This window comes from Malaya genurostris, chromosome 3 (assembly GCF_030247185.1).
Source record: "Malaya genurostris strain Urasoe2022 chromosome 3, Malgen_1.1, whole genome shotgun sequence".
Lineage (NCBI taxonomy): Eukaryota > Metazoa > Arthropoda > Insecta > Diptera > Culicidae > Malaya > Malaya genurostris.
This window is the reverse complement of record NC_080572.1, coordinates 129,151,180-129,173,360: the sequence shown is the minus strand read 5'-3', so window position 1 is coordinate 129,173,360 and position 22,181 is coordinate 129,151,180. Positions and strand designations below refer to the sequence as shown.

The 22,181-nt window shown below is 37.5% G+C and overlaps 1 protein-coding gene across 2 annotated transcripts in view; it reads left to right on the top strand.

Annotated features, from left to right (window-relative positions):
• Positions 1-22,181, top strand: part of LOC131439081 (dynein regulatory complex protein 1 homolog) — a 248,026-nt gene that overhangs the window by 133,044 nt on the left and 92,801 nt on the right. Inside the window, exons 5-6 of one of the 2 annotated variants that reach the window (XM_058609668.1) lie at positions 10,176-10,538; positions 10,684-10,879. In XM_058609668.1, coding sequence (XP_058465651.1) covers positions 10,176-10,538; positions 10,684-10,879 — 559 coding nt within the window. Of the gene's footprint in view, positions 1-10,175; positions 10,572-10,683; positions 10,880-22,181 lie in introns of both variants that reach the window. The other variant, XM_058609667.1, reaches the window with a different exon arrangement.

Sequence of the window (22,181 nt, the reverse complement as noted above, 5' to 3'; positions counted from 1 at the left end):
AAAGTTGTTGAACTAGCCGGAAAAATGTAATGAAAGACACCGGTTTCTCTACTTTCGGCCTTTAAGTAGATCTAACTTTTAATAATAGTGTCTCTAAAATTTGTTCAGGTTGCCCGAACTGATTCGAAGCTCCTGATTCACCTTCGGGACGAATTGCGGCAGTAGAAGTCGCGATCCTACCGCTTCTAATGCAACTCCCTTGAAGCACTCTTGCAACCGAACCAAATTCTCTAGGTTAGATAAACCGCATGCCTTCGTCGTCGTCTGGTAGCTGGTAATCAAGATTGACCACTCTTCTGCTCTCCCGGTGAACGTCGGTAGGCTTCTTGCCAAGAATTTTCGCGCAGACAACTGAGCTTTCGTTGGCACTTCTTCCTTACCTTCACTTCTAACATTACAACCGAAGTCACGATCATTTTCGTTCTTACCATTCAAACTGAAGTCATCATCACTTTCACTACCGTTTTCCGGAACCGACCTGGAACTTTTAAGGTCTACCACATCAGTCGAATTCGCGTAAACTTTCGACGAGTTTGAAGATTCATTTTCACTTCCCGAGTTCACCGTTGGAGTGGAAGTTTTCCTACTGAAACACTTTGTACTTGGTTTCTTTTCTATCTTGACACGCTCTGACAACGCCCTATCTATCCTGCGATGTAATTTTTCTTTTTCTTCCTTCTTCCTTTTATTAAACTCCTCTTCTGCTACGGCTCTAGCTTCTAACTCCTGTTTTTCCAATTTCCACAGTGTCTCTCTTTTTTCTTTCTCTAACTTTAATTTCATTATATTCAGACGTTTCTTACGCTCTAACAAATTTGACACACGTTCTTGCTCAAGAGCAATCGATTTTTCCGCTTCTAGCAACTCTTTTTCTTCGGCATCAATAGGATCAGCATCTTGTTTATTAAGTCAATCCGTACATACCCAACCGTGGTCATCTTGTACCTCTGATGTTACTCCCTATCAACCGAAATGAAACCATCGCTGACAGTTGTCGCAGAATACTTCATCCGGCCTATTGCACTTGCGCAATTATAGCCTGTCTCGTTTGAATAGTTTTCTCCCTTACGCTATTACATTATCTGCAAACTTCACCAATTCCTCTAATTCTCACTATTTTAGAAATAATGCTCACCAAATTCACTCTAGCTACGTTAATGCGCAATGATTATTTGACAGTAAATAATATTGTTTTTGTTGTTCTTTATTCCCCCAATGACTAGTCTGCAGAGCTGCCAGTCGAATTATAAGGTGCCGCTACACCGTTTATAATGTTCCCAATGAATTTTAATGTGGGAAATGAAACGTACTTTTTCGAAAGTTTTCAAATTGTTTACATCACTTCGATTGAAGTGTATTAAGTAAAGTTCATGGGAAATTCCAGAGCGTGATTTAGAAGTACCATTCGCTGTTTTTTCATGAGTATTACATGGAAAGGGGCAAAACCAAGCAATTCTTTTCGTTCATTTTTAATTTCATCAGTACTTTGATCATTTGATAAGGTTTTCAAGACAGCCTTGAAGGGTCTGTCTGATTTTATATCATATGAAAAAAAATTTATGAAGTTTCTCGGACAAATATCGGATAAGACGTTCATAATCTTCCGAGCTATCAACCATGACTCGACATTTTCCTCTTCGTCCGATTTGAAATGAGACTTTTACTTCCGGGAGAAAAGTAGAAAGATCAGTACGGAATGCTTTGAAGTCGGAAATCATTACCGTCACTGGTGGCATAGATTGTTGTTTCTTCCCAGAACGACAAGCGTTCATTTTGGGAATTTTTGAAGAATTTTCTTCTATGTCGCTACAATCGGATTCAGGAAGAATCTCGTAAATATTGTTAGACAGCATAGAATCAACGGAAAGGAAATCTGTCCTTTGTCTTTTTTTTACATTAAGATTCTATTAGATCGTGAATGTAATTAGAAAAATGGAATAACTGATTGTGATTTATTCCGTAATGAATTATTTGTAGCCTTAGACTTGTGTTTGGTTGGTAAACGACTGGACAATGCGTATTTCAGGCCCCAGTGTGGCTCTTAGCCTCTTGTCCACTAACTCCTATCCCTACCTCCCCGCGGTGCCGGCTGGGGTATGAGCAACCATAGGAAAGATCGGGTAAACAACCCCGGTGGGACCTTAGTCGTATGCTGACAGGGAAGGGGGTCCTCTTTAGAGGATGTCGGAGGAGCATTACAGACAGGCGCGGAACAGGCTAAACTCAGCATCCCGTAGAAAAAAGTGCCAACAGGAAGACCGAGATCACGAAGCGATGGAACAGCTGTTCCGTGCTAATGACAAAATGAAGTTCTACGAGAAGGTGAACCGTTCGCGCAGAAGCCATGTGCCACAGGCCGATATGTGCAAGACACCAACGGGGATCTTCTCACGAACGACTGTGAGGTGATCGAGAGGTAGCGGCAGTATTTCGACGAGCACTTCAATGGCGAAGTGGCGGAATACGAAAGTGGCATCGCGGTGACGAACTTGGGAACGCGTCCAAGAAGTCGAGGAGGTGGTAAGCCGGTTGAAAAATAATAAGGCCGCTGGCGTTGACCAACTACCAAGCGAGCTACTAAAACACAGTGGTAATGCACTAGTGAAAGCACTGCACTGGATCGTTACCAAGATCTGGGAGGACGAGATTTTACTGGAGGAATGGATGGAAGGAATCGTGTGTCCCATCTACAAAAAGGGCGATAAGGTGGATTGCTGCAATTACCGCGCGATAACTCTGCTGAACGCCGCCTACAAGGTACTCTCAAAATCTTATGCCGTCGACTTTCACCGATTGCAAACGAATTCGTGGGACAATATCAGGCAGGATTTATGGGCGAACGCGCTACCACGGACCAAGTGTTCACCATCCGCCAGGTGTTGCAAAAGTGCCGCGAATACAATGTGCCCACACATCACTTATTCATCGATTTCGAATCAGCCTACGACACGATCGATCGAGAACAGCTATGGAAAATCATGCACGACTACGGATTCCCGGACAAACTGATACGATTGGTCAAGGCTACGATGGATCGAGTGATGTGCATTGTTCGAGTATCGGGGATAAACTCGAGTCCCTTCGAAACTCGCAGAGGGCTACGGCAAGGCGATGGCCTTTCGTGTCTGCTATTCAACATTGCTTTGGAGGGTGTGATAAGAAGAGCGAGAATAGACACGAGTGGCACGATTTTCAGAAAGTCCGTCCAGCTATTTGGTTTCGCTGATGATATTGACATTATAGCACGCAACTTTGAGAAGATGGAAGATACGTATATCGGACTAAAAGCTGAGGCCAATTGGATCGGACTAGACATCAATGTGTCAAAGACAAAGTACATGAAAGGCATGGGCTCCAGAGAAGATAACGTTAGCCACCCATTACGAGTTCTGATTGGTGGTGATGAAATCGAATTGGTCGACGAGTTCGTGTACTTGGGCGCACTGGTGACTGCCGATAATGACACAAGCAGAGAAATTCAGAGACGCACTAGGTGTTTTTGAACGGAAGGTGTTGCGAACCATCTTCGGCGGAGTGCGGATAGAAGACGGTACGTGGAGAAGGCGAATGAACCATGAACTGCACCAGTTGCTGGGAGGACCAACCCTCGTCCAAACGGTCAAGGTCGGGCGGTTACGGTGGGCCGGGCATGTTGTTAGAATATCGGAAAACAACCCGGTTAAAATGATTCTCGATAATGATCTGACCGGTATAAGAAGAAGAGGCGCACATCGGGAAAGATGGATCGATCAAATTGAGGACGACCTGCGGACCCTTCGCAGCTACCGAGGCTGGCGGCGAACAGCCATGAACCGAGTTGAATGGAGACACCTCCTGTATACAGCAGACCCGCGTGGTCTACGACTGAAAGAGTAAAAGTAAGTTAGGCTTGTTGCCTTTCCGGTTGGGCGCAGGCATTTTTAAATCAATGAAATTAAATTAACTAGACTTAATTAGTCTTCGATTAGACTCCTAGTTTGAAAAAGTCTTAATAACGACTGATTCTGTGGTAGTCTTAATAAAGACTGATTAGTTCGAAGAATGATTCTTTGAATAGTTAGCCTTGAAAAAGCTGATTAATTTCTTAGTCTTGAAAAAGGCTGATTATATTAGAATATCACTCTTTGTACACTGAGCTAAATTTTCTTTTTCACATTATATGATATTCTAATGATTTTGCACTATTAGCATTTCCAATAATAGTTACAAGATGTGTTCAACATCATGTCAAATATATGAGATAATCTTATGAAACATAAAACTCTTCTTAACGTTATTTTTACAGGATTTCCATATAACGAATGAAATTTCCGGTCTGAGTCAAATTGATTGGCGCGTTTTATAACCATTACTAGATATCCGCACAACATACATTGGAACAATTTATGAAGCGCATATTATATTCACTTAGATTTTATTTAGATAGGTTCATATATACCTTATGACTAGTTTTATAAAATTTATTTATAAATATATATATATATATATATATATATATATATATATATATATATATATATATATATATATATATATATATATATATATATATATATATATATATATATATATATAACTTTCAATGGAGGTCATGCGAATAGCAGATAATCGCCAACTACTACTTTTCTTTGAGGATTCAAGCTTTACTAGTATTCCGTTCGGTAAGGGAGCACCTCATGATGTTTGCGAAAGAGAAGTGAGATCCCGAGACTGAAAATAAAAATGAATCTTACTAGACAGATAGAGTAATGAAATGTACCGGGTATATATTTCATGGTCCGTTAACGCATATCCTTGAACGAAGTTGGATGAGCTGTCTTGTCAGCGATTTAAAATTACATTGAGATGCGGAACTTCCTGAAAAAAAAATGGTCTGGAGCAGTTGATGAATATCGGAGACACAACTATTTCTTCAGCTTCAAGCAGTACGATTCACGACTTCCATCAGATTTCCATATAAATTATATGGGATATTTTTTAACTTTCATTATGATAACGTCCATTTAGATTTGACGTACACATTAAATAAAGATTATAAGTTTCCAAATTATTTCTATGAATTATATTCTGCATATGATTCATATGACAAATCTAATGAATATAAATAAAATTTTCATTTCAGTGTATAACATTAGGAAAGGCTGACTAATTGATAGTCTTTAAAAAGACTGTTAGTGATACAGGTAGCCTTGAAATAGACTGAAGCCTTGAATCAATGAAACTCTAGGTAGCCAGAAAAAAATTCCAGGAGCCAAGAGCTATACGCGTGCGGTGTGAAGGACTCTTCAACACCGACTGACTAATAGTACTGCTGTTGTACCGTTTAATTATACTATGTCACGTTATTACACTCTCACAAAGTCACTATTTTCACAAAAAAATTTCAAACGTTATAATACCGATACATATTTCGGAATGTTATTTACATCCTTCTTCAGTGTATCGATTTTATAAGTTTATTGAACTTACTATAAATTTATAAAACCGATACACTGAAGAAGTATCTGTATTATAACGTTTGATACACTTTTGTGAAAATAGTGACTCTGAAAATAGTGACTTTGTGAGAGTGCAATTACGTGACATATTAGAATTAAACGATACAACAACAGTACTATTAGTGAACATTCCACTGCTTTGTAGTGGTTCAAAACCGGAACAGTTATTTTGTAGTCTTCAATACACAAACGGATTGTTGCCTGTAGTCCTTTGCTGATCAGCGTGTTGAAATCCGAGCGTAGAGTCGGTGGAAGCCCTTCAGGTAGAAATGCGGCATTCTTCGACTTCAACTGGCAGATCAGCGTACCCATAGCTTGGGTAGGTAGACAGCTGCGAATAAAAGATAAAACAAATCGAAATTAGTCGTAGTAGGTTATTCGTCTATCCACATCGAGTGTTAGATGACGAATTTTTGACAGAAAAAGTGGCAAAATTACCTTTTATATCGCTGGAGCAGCACATATTTTGTTCTCTTCCTCAGAATGCATTCTGATTGGCTGGTGCTGAAGTGGATCAAATCAGACAGGTTTTTCAATAGTGTACTAGTGAAAAACTTCAATGTTGTCGCATTATACGTTCAAATTGAAAAATTTCGAATCTATTGGTAGTAAGATAATAGAAATCCTTCTACAGATCACTGAACTATGAGCGTTCAAAATACGAGAAAGGCAAACAATCGTCATGTGTTTTCCTCTTTGATACTCGTTGATACCAATAATTTCAGAAAGGTTTAATTTTGAACTATTTGAGATTACGTCACACAACTGAAACTTTAATCATAGAATTGTAATCATATTTCCGATGGCATGTTTGCAAAAATTATGTTGATTCGTTAGATACAACAAGAAATATTTACGATCAAAAGGCAGACAAAAATAAAGATCAATCTGTATACGTCGCAACCCAGTTTCGCACGTCATATTTCCAAACGACACCCATACTAGTATAAAGATCCGTTCTATATCAACACATCCATTTTAGCATTGCGTGATTCGTAATTGAATGTGTTAGTGACGGTGTAAACTTTGTCTACTTCTATTTTGACTTATTTGACGCTTTTGGTACGAAAGAGATAATTCAATTAATTATTTATGATGATCTATAGCACTAAAAAGTGCTTTGAATTGAAATATTTGAGATTATATCACACAACTGAAAATTTTATCATGAAATTGTACTCATATTTCCGATGGCATGTAGCAAAAATTATATTGATACGTTAGATGCAACAAGAGATATTCACGATAAAAAATTTATCACTATCTCAGGAGGTAAACTTTAAAAAGGCGCCCCATAGTAAGTAAGTCGTATGCAAGACAAAAACTGAACGATTATCTGAGCTGAGCGTGTGTGGTGTCAGGTCAGTTTTGCGTTTTGTCTTCATGTAAGTTTCATCAGTATTTTTCGTTGAGGCACATTATTCTGATTAGAAGAAAACTGACGGACTGAACGATTAACTGGAGAACTGTCAGTTAAGGAATATTCACACCGTTCAGTTCCGTGACGGTTCAGTAAAAGTACCTTCAGTGCGCCGTCAGTGTTATTTTTTTTTGTCGGAATCCTTCCGTTCAGTTTCCGTTCCGGCACAGCAAAGGCCGAATTCAATGAGAATAAAAAATATCGGTGATGACGAATTTGAAATTGCCAGACGGACGCTACACTGATGGCGAGCTGCACTGAAACGGCACTGTGCCGGATAGGTGTTAATGTACGCATATGAAATAATATCAATGTCCGTGCACGGTGTCGTGCCGGCACTGACCCGGATCGGATATGTGTGAATAGTCCTTTAATCGGATGAAACTGAGCTCGAGAGCTTCAGTTAAAAAAGTACGGGTGTGTAATGTCAGAGACATAACTGGATGTCGTGAATACGAATATGACACGCGTTATTTATACTTCCGAATTCGAATTGGTAGTTGATCGATTGTTTGAATTGTGCAACTTTCCCCTCTTTCATTACTAGAATTTTAAACGATGCGCCTAGACTAGATTACAGATTAGTTACATTAATCATTCTGAAACGCAATTAAATATTATGAAATAAGCAGTATAGTTCTTTATAATAAAATAATCGATACGTTGACAACGACAGCCAAATTCGAAATGAATGGCTTCCGAGTCGGTGCTATGCATTTTATATAGCAAATCAAAAGGAAGTTCTACAAACTGCAACTAATTTAAAAATGGACTGTATAGAGTACAGAAAAGTAAAATTTCGCTTAATTCTTTGGGAGTATTATTATGGTTCTAAAAAGAACCGATTTGAAGAATTCTGAAATTAATAACTGGAACTGAGTTCAAGAATTAAATTTAGAACATAGAACAGACTCAGAACTCAATTGGATTTTAGTTCTAGAACTACAATCATTTTCCAGAATCCAGTTCAGCACGTAGACTCTGAATTCTAAACTCATATTCCGGAACTAAGCTCTGAAATTTGAAGACGATTTTTCGCCATGAATAAAAAATGGGTTGTATAGAGGTACAGTAAAGTAAATTCCGCATAATTCTTTAGGAGTATTATTATGGTTTTAAGAAGAACCGAATAGAAGTCTGGAATAGAGAACTGGACCCTGAGTTCAAGACCTAAATTTAGATCCAATAACAGACTCAGAATCCAGTTTCAGTCACTGCTGGTTCTCGCCTTGGTGGCCAGCAAGCGAATAAGAGATGCGACCTGAGCGTTTGAGGTTTTTATTAACCACGCAGAAGGTGCATTCTCTCTCGCTGCTGGTGGAAAGTTTAACTCCCGCTGCTGCTGCTGGCTGGTCCTCTCGCCTCGATGGCCAGCAAGCGAATGAGAGATGCGACCTGAGCGTTTGAGGTTTTTATTAACCACGCAGAAGGTGCATTCTCTCTCGCTGCTGGTGGAAAGTTTAACTCCCGCTGCTGCTGCTGGCTGGTCCTCTCGCCTCGATGGCCAGCAAGCGAATGAGAGATGCGACCTGAGCGTTTGAGGTTTTTATTAACCACGCAGAAGGTGCATTCTCTCTCGCTGCTGGTGGAAAGTTTAACTCCCGCTGCTGCTGCTGGCTGGTCCTCTCGCCTCGATGGCCAGCAAGCGAATGAGAGATGCGACCCGAGCGTTTGAGGTTTTTATTAACCACGCAGAAGGTGCATTCTCCGTCGCCGCTGGTTAACTCTCGCTGCTGCTGCTGGTTAAGGTCCTCTCGCCTCGATGGCCAGCAAGCGAATGAGAGATGCGACCTGAGCTTTGGGGTTTTTATTAACCACGCAGAAGGTGCATTCTCCGTCGCCGCTGGTTAACTCTCGCTGCTGCTGCTGGTTAAGGTCCTCTCGCCTCGATGGCCAGCAAGCGAATGAGAGATGCGACCTGAGCGTTTGAGGTTTTTATTAACCACGCAGAAGGTGCATTCTCCGTCGCCGCTGGTTAACTCTCGCTGCTGCTGCTGGTTAAGGTCCTCTCGCCTCGATGGCCAGCAAGCGAATGAGAGATGCGACCTGAGCGTTTGAGGTTTTTATTAACCACGCAGAAGGTGCATTCTCCGTCGCCGCTGGTTAACTCTCGCTGCTGCTGCTGGTTAAGGTCCTCTCGCCTCGATGGCCAGCAAGCGAATGAGAGATGCGACCTGAGCGTTTGAGGTTTTCATTAACCACGCAGAAGGTGCATTCTCTGTCGCTGCTGGTTGATGATTCCACTCCCACGACGTCTGCTTCCATCGAACGCACGAAAAGAAATGATCGATTTTCGACCACGGTTCCCCTTTTATACGCATTCAGTTGAAGATATGTGCCTGACTACCTCAAAATCGTCGTCCTTGCGCGAAAAACCCAAGCGAAAGTAAAAAGTTTTCCGCGTTGTTTTCAAATTTTAAGAAAACTTAATTTTTGAGTTGTTTGTGGTTATCGCACACTGTTCAAAATATTATCCTGAATTCCTGATCATATTTTTGATGAAATGGTGAAAGAATTATGTTGCTACCATTAATACAAGTCGAGATATTCGCGATTAAGTTCTGCCCATTCTTCCATATGGCTAATTTTGAAAAGGCGCCCCATAGTAAAGTAAGTCGTATTCACGACAAAAACGAACGTTTGGTTGGATGAACTCTTCAGTCACTTCAGTTAATGGTTAACGCATGACGTCACACACGAGAAACTATACAGAAAACTGAACGTGTATGGGCCGCTTTATGTGCGTGTTTTTGTGGTGGATTTTATTCATTGCACTCTCTTTCAGCGCACCTGTGGGACAAAGTGAAATTGTTGAGAATTAGTTTCAACGACGGGTAGTCCACGTCATACTAATACACGCGCATACCTTGTCGCTTCGTCGAAGCGTTCTAATGGGGACGGGTGTAGCGTGATGCCTTCCACGCAACCCACCTGGGTTCGATTCTCAACCCCGTTTTTTATATATTTTCACATTTTTTGCACGCACATTTCAACGGTTTTCATGGGTTGTATATAAAGGACGTTAAGTGTTTTTTTACCATTCCAGACCATTCTACGTGACATATAAAAAAATTGAAATGTTTCGTTTTGAGTTATATTTTTATAAAAAAAAGTCTGTTTTTTCAAAAAATCGATTCTTTGAACCACTTCAATATAGAAATCGTATATCGTTTTCTCAAAGATTTTCTGTAAATATACATTTATTGTATACGGTATGTGTGCACTACTCATTCTTATTTTAACTATTCCAATTTCAGTTAGAATTCTATGAAGACGCAATAGGTCGAATAGAACAAGAACATATTGAAATGACCAGAGCCACCAGAATTAGGTTAGAGCAGGACAATCAAGCGTTGGAAATCGAACTACAAAACGCTAAAACCAAAACAACACTCAATTCGGAGAAGCTCGATTACAATTTTCAAGTACTTAAGAAACGCGAGGATGAAAATTTATTAGTTCGAAATGCTCAAAAACGGCGGTTAACGAAACTTAATGAGACAGTTTTTGTTCTGCGGAGAAAAATTAAAGATGCACAAATGAGTTGTCTTATTGAAACTGAAAAAATAACGTCTGATATCATGAAGTTGCGTTCTACCATCAGTCAAATGGATCTGAAGGTAAACACGTTTACTCAAATGAATGATAAAAAGGTTAGTTATTCTTCATTCACCCATACATACATGAACCACGTAAATTGAAGGTTTTGGTATATTCTAGTTTTGAATGTTGGATCCAAAATAATCTATTTGTTTTTCTTTCCAGTACCAATCTGTATGGCAAATGAATAAAAACGAGTGTGTTGATATTTTGAAAAGTGTTTTTGAAATTGACAAAATTCTTACTGAGCAACATTTAGGTCGAAAATGGACATTTCCTACAGTATCGAAGGATTATACTAAGAAACAGACACAGTTAGGAGCAGTAGATAAGGATAATAACACATGTACTACATCAAAAAGTATGTTTTTAGTCTGTTCCTGTATTCATCTCACCGCAGGGGACACTATATTGTTTGAATAATCACTGGATATATTGCATTCAATTCGAGTCTAATATTTCGACTGCATCTTTTGAAAACATATTTAAGTGAAAAATTACTGGGTTGTCCAATTCGCACACGCGGTGCACTTCAGCATGCAGCGCGCGTACACAAAAAATCGAATATTTAGAAACCCTATTTGAGCACAACATTTTTTCTGGTTATTAAACATTTGAAAGAAACAAAAATCGCGTAAAGAAGATACTTGAATTTCAATCTCTTTGGAAAATTTAAACGACGGGTGTTTAATGTCAGAGACATAACTGGATGTCGTGAATACGAAAACAACTGACATGTTCCTTAACACTTTCGAATATGAATTAGTTAATCAATTGTATGAATTATGCAAGCATTCCCATTTTTCACATTTTTCGCAAAAACAAAGAAGGCTTAACTTGATCTCGATTACTGTGAATTTTACACAGCGAAAAGTGCACAAATCTAATCAAACTGTTCTAGATTTGCACTAAACTGAAGATTTTCACCTTCGATTTGCGAGCAAGAGATCCTAATAGTTAAAGTACTAGAGCTATTAGAACAGCTGATTTTGTGTGATACTCTCCACCGTTGTCTCCTTTTCGTTGTTTTTTTCACCAATGCAAACGACTAGCAGCTGTGAAGTAATCGCTCTTGCGCTTGCTCGCTAGCCGCATACAGAATTTTAATGTCGATTATTTCATTTCGGATTTACATTTCAATGAAAGAAACTATCAGGATGCTGTACGGAATTCATTCCTGCCTTTCAGAAGGACCAAATTGTGGAACTCACTACGATATTAAGCACTGTTCGGAACATTTTTCTCGAACGATTTGTTGTACAGCAACAGATATTTTGTTCTTTTCATTATAACGCGTTCTGACTGGCTGGTGTTAACATGGGTCAAATGAGACAGGTTTTTCAATAGTGTACTATTGAAATACTTCAATGCTGTTGCTATACACGCTTAAGTTGAAAAATTTCGATTCTATTGGTAGTTAGATTATATAAATCCTTTCACAGATCACTGAGCTATGAGCTTTAAAAATACGAGAAAGGCAAACGCGCCTTATGAATTATTCTCTTTGATACTCGTTTATACCAAACATTTCAGAAAAGTTAAATTTTGAATTATTTGAGACTATGTCACAAAGCTGAAAATTTTATCATAAAATTGTGATCATATTTCCGATGGCATGTAGCAAAAATTATGTTGATTCGTTAGATACAACAAGAGATATTCACGATCAAATACTCATCACTCTCTCAGGGGGTAAGGTTTGAAAAGGCACCCCATAGTAAAGTAAGTCGTATTCACGACAAACAAAAGTTTGGTAAAATTGAACATTTTTAAACAATTTTTTCTTCATTCTATGTAAATATAATTGTTGTTTAACCTAAGTTTCAGGAAGCATTACAATAAAAAGGTGTATAAATATTAATGTGACTAAAAATAGTATAAAACTCGAATAAATATCGAATATTGACGGAATATTTTGCGAACATGTTCGTAGATACTAGTACTACGAATCAATAACATATAGCGAAAAGTCGGTTACCTCGTGAAAAATGGGGGGCCACTTCAGAAATTTTTACTCGAAGCTATTCTAGCTATCAATAGAACAATGTCATTTCTAATTTAAATTCAAATTAGTTTGCTCAAAGCGTGAATTTTCAATCTGTCTACTTGAATGCAAAAAGTTATGGCTGTATGATATTGCAATGTACGACGTGAAGTAAAAACAGCTAGACTTCGATGTTTGAAACGTCTTTTTTCTGTTCTATGCGGCGTTTCTGGTGATGATAAAATTGGAATTTTGTTGATGTGGCGAAATACACGCCAGTTGATTCCATTAGCCGCACAAGTAAACATAACTGTTATATTACTTTTTGCAGAACCCTGGTCGAGAACTTACAACCTTGATCAAAAAGTTCCCTGAATCACTACCGTATGGAGCTCTCAGTCACCCGATTATATATTGATTGATTCTATCATTGATATTTTATCAATTTTTCAGCTTGATACCTGGACATTTGTAAAAGTTACGCTGTATAGATTACTTTTGCGATTGTGCGTGTCTTCAATTTTGTACAATTTTCAAAATGGAAATGAATTTGCAAAAACGAGTTTTTCCTCCCGTGGTTGGTGGGCTTGACGGTATTGCAAACATCATCAGATACAATCAATTACAGTTAGAATTTAATATAGATATATGTTACAGCTTTAGCTTAATTATTGAATTTAATGAATGAAATACGTAACGACTTGAATAAGATGTTGATTGCACTACGCTCCAAACATCCAGGGTTTGGAGAGGCCGGTAGGGCTTAACTGAGCTCTGTTTTATGTTTCATTTTCATACTACCGGCCCTTATTACCAGTGTGAAGTATAAATTAAATGGAGTGAACGTATCCCAATTGGGTTTCACACGATGATATCAAACGAACGGTAAATGCAGTCTATCTTTGACGTTTATTGGTGGTTTGTGTACCATGGACTACTGTGGAATAGAATACAATATTGTAGAATAGAATAAAATAATACAGACTGAACAAATGAGCAAACCACTGATAGCTGTCAAACGATGTTCATCCAGTTCATTTTGTGAGGTTGTGTCGTTTTCATGTGAGACCTGATGGGTGAGTTGATGCGTGAGTGAAATGTAAGAGGAAGTGCATGAAAGAACGGTAATAAAGGCCACCGTTTCAGCTCAGGACTAACGATCAACCAATAGAGATAAAAGTAGGGTAACGGTACCCTCATTTATCTCAGCTCCATTAGTCATCTCATATACAAAAACCATTAGTTAGAGTGAGATCTGTTGTCTCTGTGCGATAGATTGACTTCAAAAGTAAGATGAAATTAGGAACATCCGCTCCAAGTTTTCGCGTCGCTATAACAACAGTATTGAACAAATTTCGAACTACTTTTTCTGCGGTAGCGCTTCATAAATCCAAAGCAAAGATTTTGTATTCGATATTATCACAATGCATTAATTGAAAGTCGAGTAATCGCTAAAATAACATGGTGACTCTACAAATGAGATGATTATTAGTACATTAACCCTAGTCAGAATCTATTAGAATAGAACAGTAGCTCAATGTAACGATGTTTGCTTGTGGAGTACATGTATGTATGTATGTGTATGTGAGGATGTTTGCGTACATATGTAGATGTATATGTATGTGTAAATTGCATGGGTAAATAATTACTAACTCAACATTTCTATTCCATATGAAAATAATTCACAATGAGAAAACTGGAAAATAGAACTTACAGAAGCTCTTAAATATGGAAAGGAAGGAAGAAGAAGAAAGAAAAAAAGAAGAAGAATGATGCAGAATACCAGAAATATAAAAAAGAAACGAATAAATAACGCAAGAGAATAGATAAGTATGTAAAAAAAACATCAAGTACCCAACAGGTAAACCCATTTAAAAGATTATTATTATTATTGTTATTACTATTACCATTATTACATTATTACATTACTATTACAATTATTACCACTACATTCCATTACAAGAACCACATACATAAAACACAACCACACATTATAAAGACAATTTTATACAATCTCTTTGAATCAGCACAAAAGAACAGTGACCAAGTGGGCACCATATCCTCATAGCCTCATAGCTCATAGAAGCAAATCTTATCAAGGGTCCAGTGTAGAACCGAAGCAAGGGACTGCTACCACTGTGACTACTTACAAAAAAAGGAAATGAATTTGTAACAACGAGTTTTCATTAACATTTGTGTTAAAAACGGTTTCAATGGTGCATCGACATTGCAAATGTTAGAGTTAGTGTTAGTGTTTCGGCAACGATACTCTGAAGAAAACAGTCGTTTATCAGTGGTACGAACGTTTCAGAAGAGACCGTGAGTCTGTGACTGATGATGGGAGAGTTTTTTTTTATCGAAAAAGAAGGCGATACTCACAATTTTCATTGATTACAAGTGTGTTGTGTGTTATGAAATCCTTCGTAAAAACGAAACGAATACCATTCAGCAACCACCGAATTCACCTAATTTGGCTCCCTGCTACTTTTTCGTATTCGGTCGACTCAAGAAACCGCTCCGTGGAACGCGTTTTAGCACCCGATATGCGATTATGGAAAAATCACAAATGGCTTTGATGGCCATACCGAAAACTGAATATAAAAAATGTTTCGAAGATTGGATCTAGCGCTGACATAAGTGTATTGAAGTTGATGGGGAGTACTTTGAATCTTGTATTTTGAATATGGCGCTAATAAAGACTTCAGAGAGCCCTTCTTCTTCCAAAATCACTAACTCTTCCTTGAACCAATTCCGAATATCGAGTTCCGTTACATTATTGTTGGCAATCAGTCACTTTACACAATATCAACAGTCTTATGGCGAAAACATAATTTTTCTTCAAATACCGAAGGTATTTTGACATGACGTAATTGTTAATTAAACACGACTGTTTTTCTTTTATTTCCATAGTCCTTACTTCAAATAGCTCGTAATTATTGGCCTACTTCATTACACACATAAAACACGTCGTTTTTCAGAAGCAATATCTTTTGAAAAATGATTGCGAGAATTCAACCTCCTTCTAATTTTTCGTCATCCGTAGGTACAAACTGACTGCCACATTTGAATGAATTATTTTTAGTAAAGATCCTTCCGAAATGCAACATGGGTTACTTAACATCGGTTAAATCTATAAAGTTTGTTAGGTGGGCCAAAATATATATAGTGGCCAAAATACACCACCTACACCAGAAGGGCGTACTAAAAGAACCTGATTAACTCTCTATGTACATGACAAACAACCCTTTGGAAACAAAAGCAAGTAAACATGAAATAAGGTTTATGATAAAGAAAAATGAGAAAATTATTGCACGAGTGCATCAGTACATGACAAATGGAGTCCAAACAATAGAGTTGACACTCCCAAAACTAGAAAACTTAATGAAAGGAATCAATCAAAGCAAAATAGCGCTCAGCATAAGAGACGATATATTAAGTTTCATAATTGATTGCGAACGCACAAGTGCATTCCATTCAATTCAATTACAATCTACCAAAACAAATTGAAACAATGTTAGAAACAAATTGAAAATCTAAAAAATATTACACGATTTTCACTATACTCCGACCGGAGGTCACGCTGATCAACACAGACTTAATTTACAATTACGTGAATGATACAATCGATTACAGAATAATGAAGTCTTTAAACAGATCTGTTAAATATTACAAATGGAACAGAAATTTTGTACAGCTTCTCATACACAGTCCTTTGGTTCACTAAAAATAAAATCATAGGTTGATAGCCATCAGGGCTTGTATTGTGAATCCTCAAACGAACGAAGCAACAAAAAAACATCTGCTGTGAACACTTTGCTTGACATAGCTAAATGAGAGACCTATATTAGAGAGAAACTGAATGCGTGAGATTATATGCTACTGAGCAGACCAATTCCCTTGCCTAGTAAATTGCCTGTGCTGAGAGCTCAGTTAACACATGAACTAATACCGTTTTCGTTTTTGAACCTACACGCGGGCGACTCTGACTCCGAGTAAACCGAACACGTGGTACGCGCCCTAAACAACAACTTATATAAAAAAAGAAAAAATAAACAAACTCGCATGGATGCGTGGTACGACCCGAGAAAATTTTCAGAGCGAAACTACGCGATTGGAGTCCGATCTAGAGCGACCCCAGGTTGTTAAAATAAACACATCAAAAGTTGTTTGGACGACTCTGGGTTAGTTTGCGGGCTGCTCTGATCAATAAACGAAAACGGTATAAGCACTCCAGAAATCAGTTTTGAACATAATGTTCGCATTCCAAGACCAAATTTGATCACATTTCAAACATACTTTAAACATTTTATAGCAGAAATTTTTCATTTGAGCCCATTTTCAAACCTATCAATTTGTTTCTTGGGAACTTACACTGTGCATATATCCTAGAAACTCTAAAATAAATGTTTAAATGTTCTTTAAATTAATATTCATCGGAACTAAAAGTAATGAATCTAGTTTCCTCATAGGCATCTTCAATAGGAGAACCATTCATCAAATGCTAACCTCGTGAAGCACTAAAAGTAATGAATCTAGTTTCCTCATAGGCATCATCAATAGGAGAAACAATCATCAAATGCTAACCTCATGAAGCATAGGTGCCAGCTAGCGGGCATATTCATGAACTAATGAACGAACGAAGCAGCTCTCCTTGCTTGGGTTGCGCTGTGTATTTTACCTGACATACGAATGTGTGTGAATAGCACAGAGGGTGAAACTCTTTTGTTAACATTCATTGCTTCAATTTGCAAGCCATGATAACCATTGATGATTTACTGATAATCCAATCTGGCAACACAGATCGCAGAGCTTGCTGCATTAAATCCAATTAAATGCTAATACCGGTCATCAATATATGATAATCGTCCGCAAAACCGCAAACCGGGAATCCCAGGTCATAAAGTTTACTTAATAAACCATCAGCAACTAGGTTCCATAGATGTGGGGACTTCTCTGCTTGCCTTAGCGATGAGCAAAGAAGTCGATTACTAAGCATTGCATGTATCCTATTTACGATACTTGAAGGTATGCCATAACCGCAGGCTGCTTCCAGAATTGAATTGAAAGACACGTTATCGAAGGCACCTTCAATACCTAGGAAAATTCCCAAGCAAGATATCGTTTGTGAGAAAGCTTTTTCAATGTTGTACACAACATCATGACACAGGGTTGTGGTGGACTTACTACGCTCGACGAGATCGGGTATGTGTTTGTGTGTATAATGTTAGGAAGGTTATCACTCAATTATCTTGAAAATGGCTGAACCAATCGCAACAAACTTAGACTCATTTGACTATTGAGTTATCGTTACCGGTTCCAGAGATATGACTGACGTAAACGACAAATCAATTTTGTCGTGAATACGACTTACTTTACTATGGGGCGCCTTTTCAAAATGTACTCTCTGAGAGAGTGATAAGTTTTTGATCGTAAATATCTCTTGTTGTATCTAACGAATCAACATAATTTTTGCTACATGCCATCGGAAATATGATCACAATTTTATGATAAAATTTTTAGTTATGTGACATAGTCTCAAATAATTCAAAATTAAACTTTTCTGAAATGTCTATTATAAACGAGTATCAAAGAGGATAATTCATAAGGCGCGTTTGCCTTTCTCGTATTTTGAAAGCTCATAGCTCAGTAATCTGTGAAAGGTTTTATATAATCTAACTACCAATAGAATCGAAATTTTTCAACTTAAACGAGTATAGCAAAAGCATTGAAGTATTTCAATAGTACACTATTGAAAAACCTGTTTCATTTGACCCATGCCAACACCAGCCAATTAGAACGCGTTCTGAGGAAGATAACAAAATATCTGCTGCTGTACAAAAAATCGTTCGAGAAAAATGTTCCGAACAGTGTTAATATCGTAGTGAGTTCCACAATTTGGTACTTCTTAAAGGTAAGAATGAATCCCGTACAGCATCTTGATAGTTTCTTTCAAAGAAATGCAAATCCGAAATGAAATAATCGACAATAAAATTCTATATGCTGCTATTTTTAGGACCGCCCAAGAGTGAAAAAGCTACAAACGAAATCACGTAAAAAGAAACCTCTTCACAAGGTTTAAGTCACAGCTGCTAGTCGTTTGGTGAAAAAACAACGAAAAGAGGACAACGGTGGGGAGCGTCACACAAAATCAGCCGTTCTCATGGCTCTAAAACTTTTCTAAAGAACTATTAGGATTTCTTCTTCGCAAATCGAAGGTAAATATCCTCTGTTTAGTGCTAATCTAGAACAGTTTGATTAAATTTGTGCACTTTTCGCTGTGTGAAATTCACAGTAATCGAGATCAAGTGAAGCCTTCTTTGTTTTTGTGTAAAATGTGAAAAAGGGAAATGCTTGCATAATTCATACAATTAATCAACTAATTGATATACGGAAGTGTTTAGGAACATGTCAGTTGTTTTCGTATTGACGACATCCAGTTATGTCTCTGACATTACTCACCCGCCTTTTTTATCTACCAGTAATTTTAGACTCATACGTTATCATTTGTTTCGGACAGAAGTAATGAAGGAGCATTTTTACACCTCCCGAACGGATTTGGGAACAACTAAGAATTTTTTCAAAATTATGTAATATATCTACCATGTTTTTACACAGAGAATACGTACCATGGCGAATATGTGTGATTTATGTATTTCAATAAAACTTGTAGAAACAATTGCACGAACTCTAGTAATGACACTATTTTTTAATTGGTTTTTGTTTTTCAAACCCAACCCAGCGCCGCAGATGAAAAAATTACTGCTATTGTGAATGAGTAATTGGTTATGATGGAAAAACTACATTTGGGAGCCTCATATCAATTATGCTTCATATATCGACTCCAATGCATTTTAAAGGGCTCGTGTTGTCGGCATATTTTCTTGTAGTAACATGTTCTACAATTTTTTCGAAGGCATAAATTGTCTACCACACAATGTATACAAATTATAATTTATAAGTGGATTAATGTCAAATTTAATTTTATTCAAAGAACAAAACACACAGTTCCAAACAATTTTTTTTCTGAATGCAATGAAGCCCCAAAATCAATCTCTGAAATTCAAACAGAAAACATATTTAGATGTGGTTTAGACCACTGATCACTGTTAAAGTAAATGGATTTTTACAATCTAGGGCTTGAAACTATGCAATCCAATTATTGTAATTACAAAAACTGAATATTTTGACAACTAAATATGTATAATTTAAAAAGTAAATATCGAATCGCAAAACCAATTAATCGCGTACTGGCTGGCGAAAAGACCTTTCATTTACGTCTAGTCTCGCCATCTCTGAAATTTTGAAAAACACATAATTAACCACACCCCCACACATTTGCTCAGTTCGTGGAGCTGAATCGATTGGCCTTCCAGGCAACGGGGAATTTTCCCAAAATTCGAGCGAATCCTATGCCTATATTTTTTAATTTTACAAAAATATGGTGAAAACTCACTAAAAAAATATTGTTTTTGCAGATAATACGGACAGAAGTGCTCAAGATGCCAGTTGAGTTTATGTAAATGACGAAAATAGAGACCATTGTAAACTTTGTAAGCTATCATACTCTGTTGGACATTTGATGCGCTCGATGCAGTGTACCGGAGCTGCGCAGATAGCATATATATACATATATATATATATATATATATATATATATATATATATATATATATATATATATATATATATATATATTTATATATATATATATATATATATATATATATATATATATATATATATATATATATATATATATATATATATATATATATATATATATATATATATATATATATATATATATACATGATTACTGACAGCCTGATTGGTTTGTTGGGTCATCGCTTTGTCCGGGGTGCACGTGGTGTGGTCGCGATATCGAGTAAGGGTACTGGATGGATTTTCCGTAACAGTGAGACGACAAAAAAAAGAGAGAGTTAGTAGAGCGGCAGCCAGTAATACTGAATTGTCTGTCTAGCTGTTAACAGCATCTCATGGAATTTTTGCGCAGAATCACGCACACAGGAGGAACAGTTAAGGGCAAGGCAAAGTCCCGCTCGAACCGTGCTAGTCTGCAGTTCCCAGTTGGCAGAATCCATCGTTTGTTTCGGAAGGGAAACTACGCCGAGCGTGTCGGTGCCAATGCAACGGTCTATCTGGCGGCAGTAATGGAGTACTTGGCTGCCGAAGTGTTGGAATTGACCGGTAACGCTGCCCGTGACAACAAGAAAACGAAAATCATCCCTCGCCATCTGCAGCTGGCCATCCATAACTACGAGGAGTTGAACAAAAACCCCATCCTTTTCAGGACGACCACATCTCTGTGATAAAGAAATATTTAAGATTGCTTTAAGTTTAGCCAGTTCTGATACGCCTGGAAAGTAGAATGCGCAAATCAAGTGGAAACCTTTGTTCTAACAATTTGTTCATTTTTGTTTTCGGCCGCATACTAAAGCATTCACGACAAAAATACATATTGATCTATATACGTGGCAACTCTGTTTCGCACGGCATATTTGTATACTAGTATAAAGATGTGTTCAACATCATCACTTCCACTACTGCATTGCCGTTCGTAATTGAATGTGTTAGTTGAAAGTTTAATTAACTCTTAATAATTTTCTGTGGCACTAAAAAGTGCCTTTAATTGTCACAATCAACAAGATCTGCATTTAGATCTGATATGGTTCTCGTGTGTGTCTTGTTTCGGCAACAGTTGCTCAAAAAATGGTAGGATAGCGACAAAATCCAAGTATTTCTTTATGATGATCTTGAGCACTGAAAAGTTCTTTGAATTTTCTGAAAAGTGCTTTAAATGGGCCTTGCTGGACTTTTATGCTGCCTTTCTACCGGTTTTCGGTGCCATCGTGCTGACGGTGCCTCGTACGTTCAGAGTAGCAGCTTTAACTTAAATGTCGCTATTTCTCACATCACAATTCATTTTATACCTGCTACTGACAGCCTCTTTGCCAAAATTCCTTATCCTGTTCGCAGAACGGGAAACAGTGAGACGACAGGTCCTCGATGTTGCTCTTGTGTGTCTTGTTTCGGGAACGGTTGTTCAGCAAATGGTAGGAAAAATGAACCATTCAACTTTTATATGGATGCTTTTGTATAGATGCAGACATCTCGCGTTCTGATTGGCTTGTGCTGTCATGGGTTAAATCAAACAGGTTTTTCAATAGTGTGCTATTGAAAAACTTCAATGTTTTTGCAATACACGTTCAAATTGAAAATTTTCGATTTTATTTATAGTTAAACTATATAAATCCTTCCACAGATCACTGAGCTATGAGCATTCAAAGTATGAGAAGGGCAAACGCGCCTTATGAATTATCCTCTGTGATACTCGTTTATAATAAACATTTCAGAAAAGTTCAATTTTGAACTATTTGTGATTATGTCACAAAACTGAAAATATTATCATAAAATTGTGATCATATTTCCGATGGCATGTAGCAAGAATTATGTTCATTCATTAGATACAACAGGAGATATTCACGATCAAAAACTTATCACTCTCTCAAAGGGTAATTTTTGAAAATGCGCCGTTGATCTAAATATTCCAAATATCTGAGGATGTTCGTAGGATTTTGTATAAATTGCTATATTGTCGGCTGTTTTGATTTCATGTTTTTATGTGTAAATGTCAATTTTTCAGATTCTGAGTTTAGTA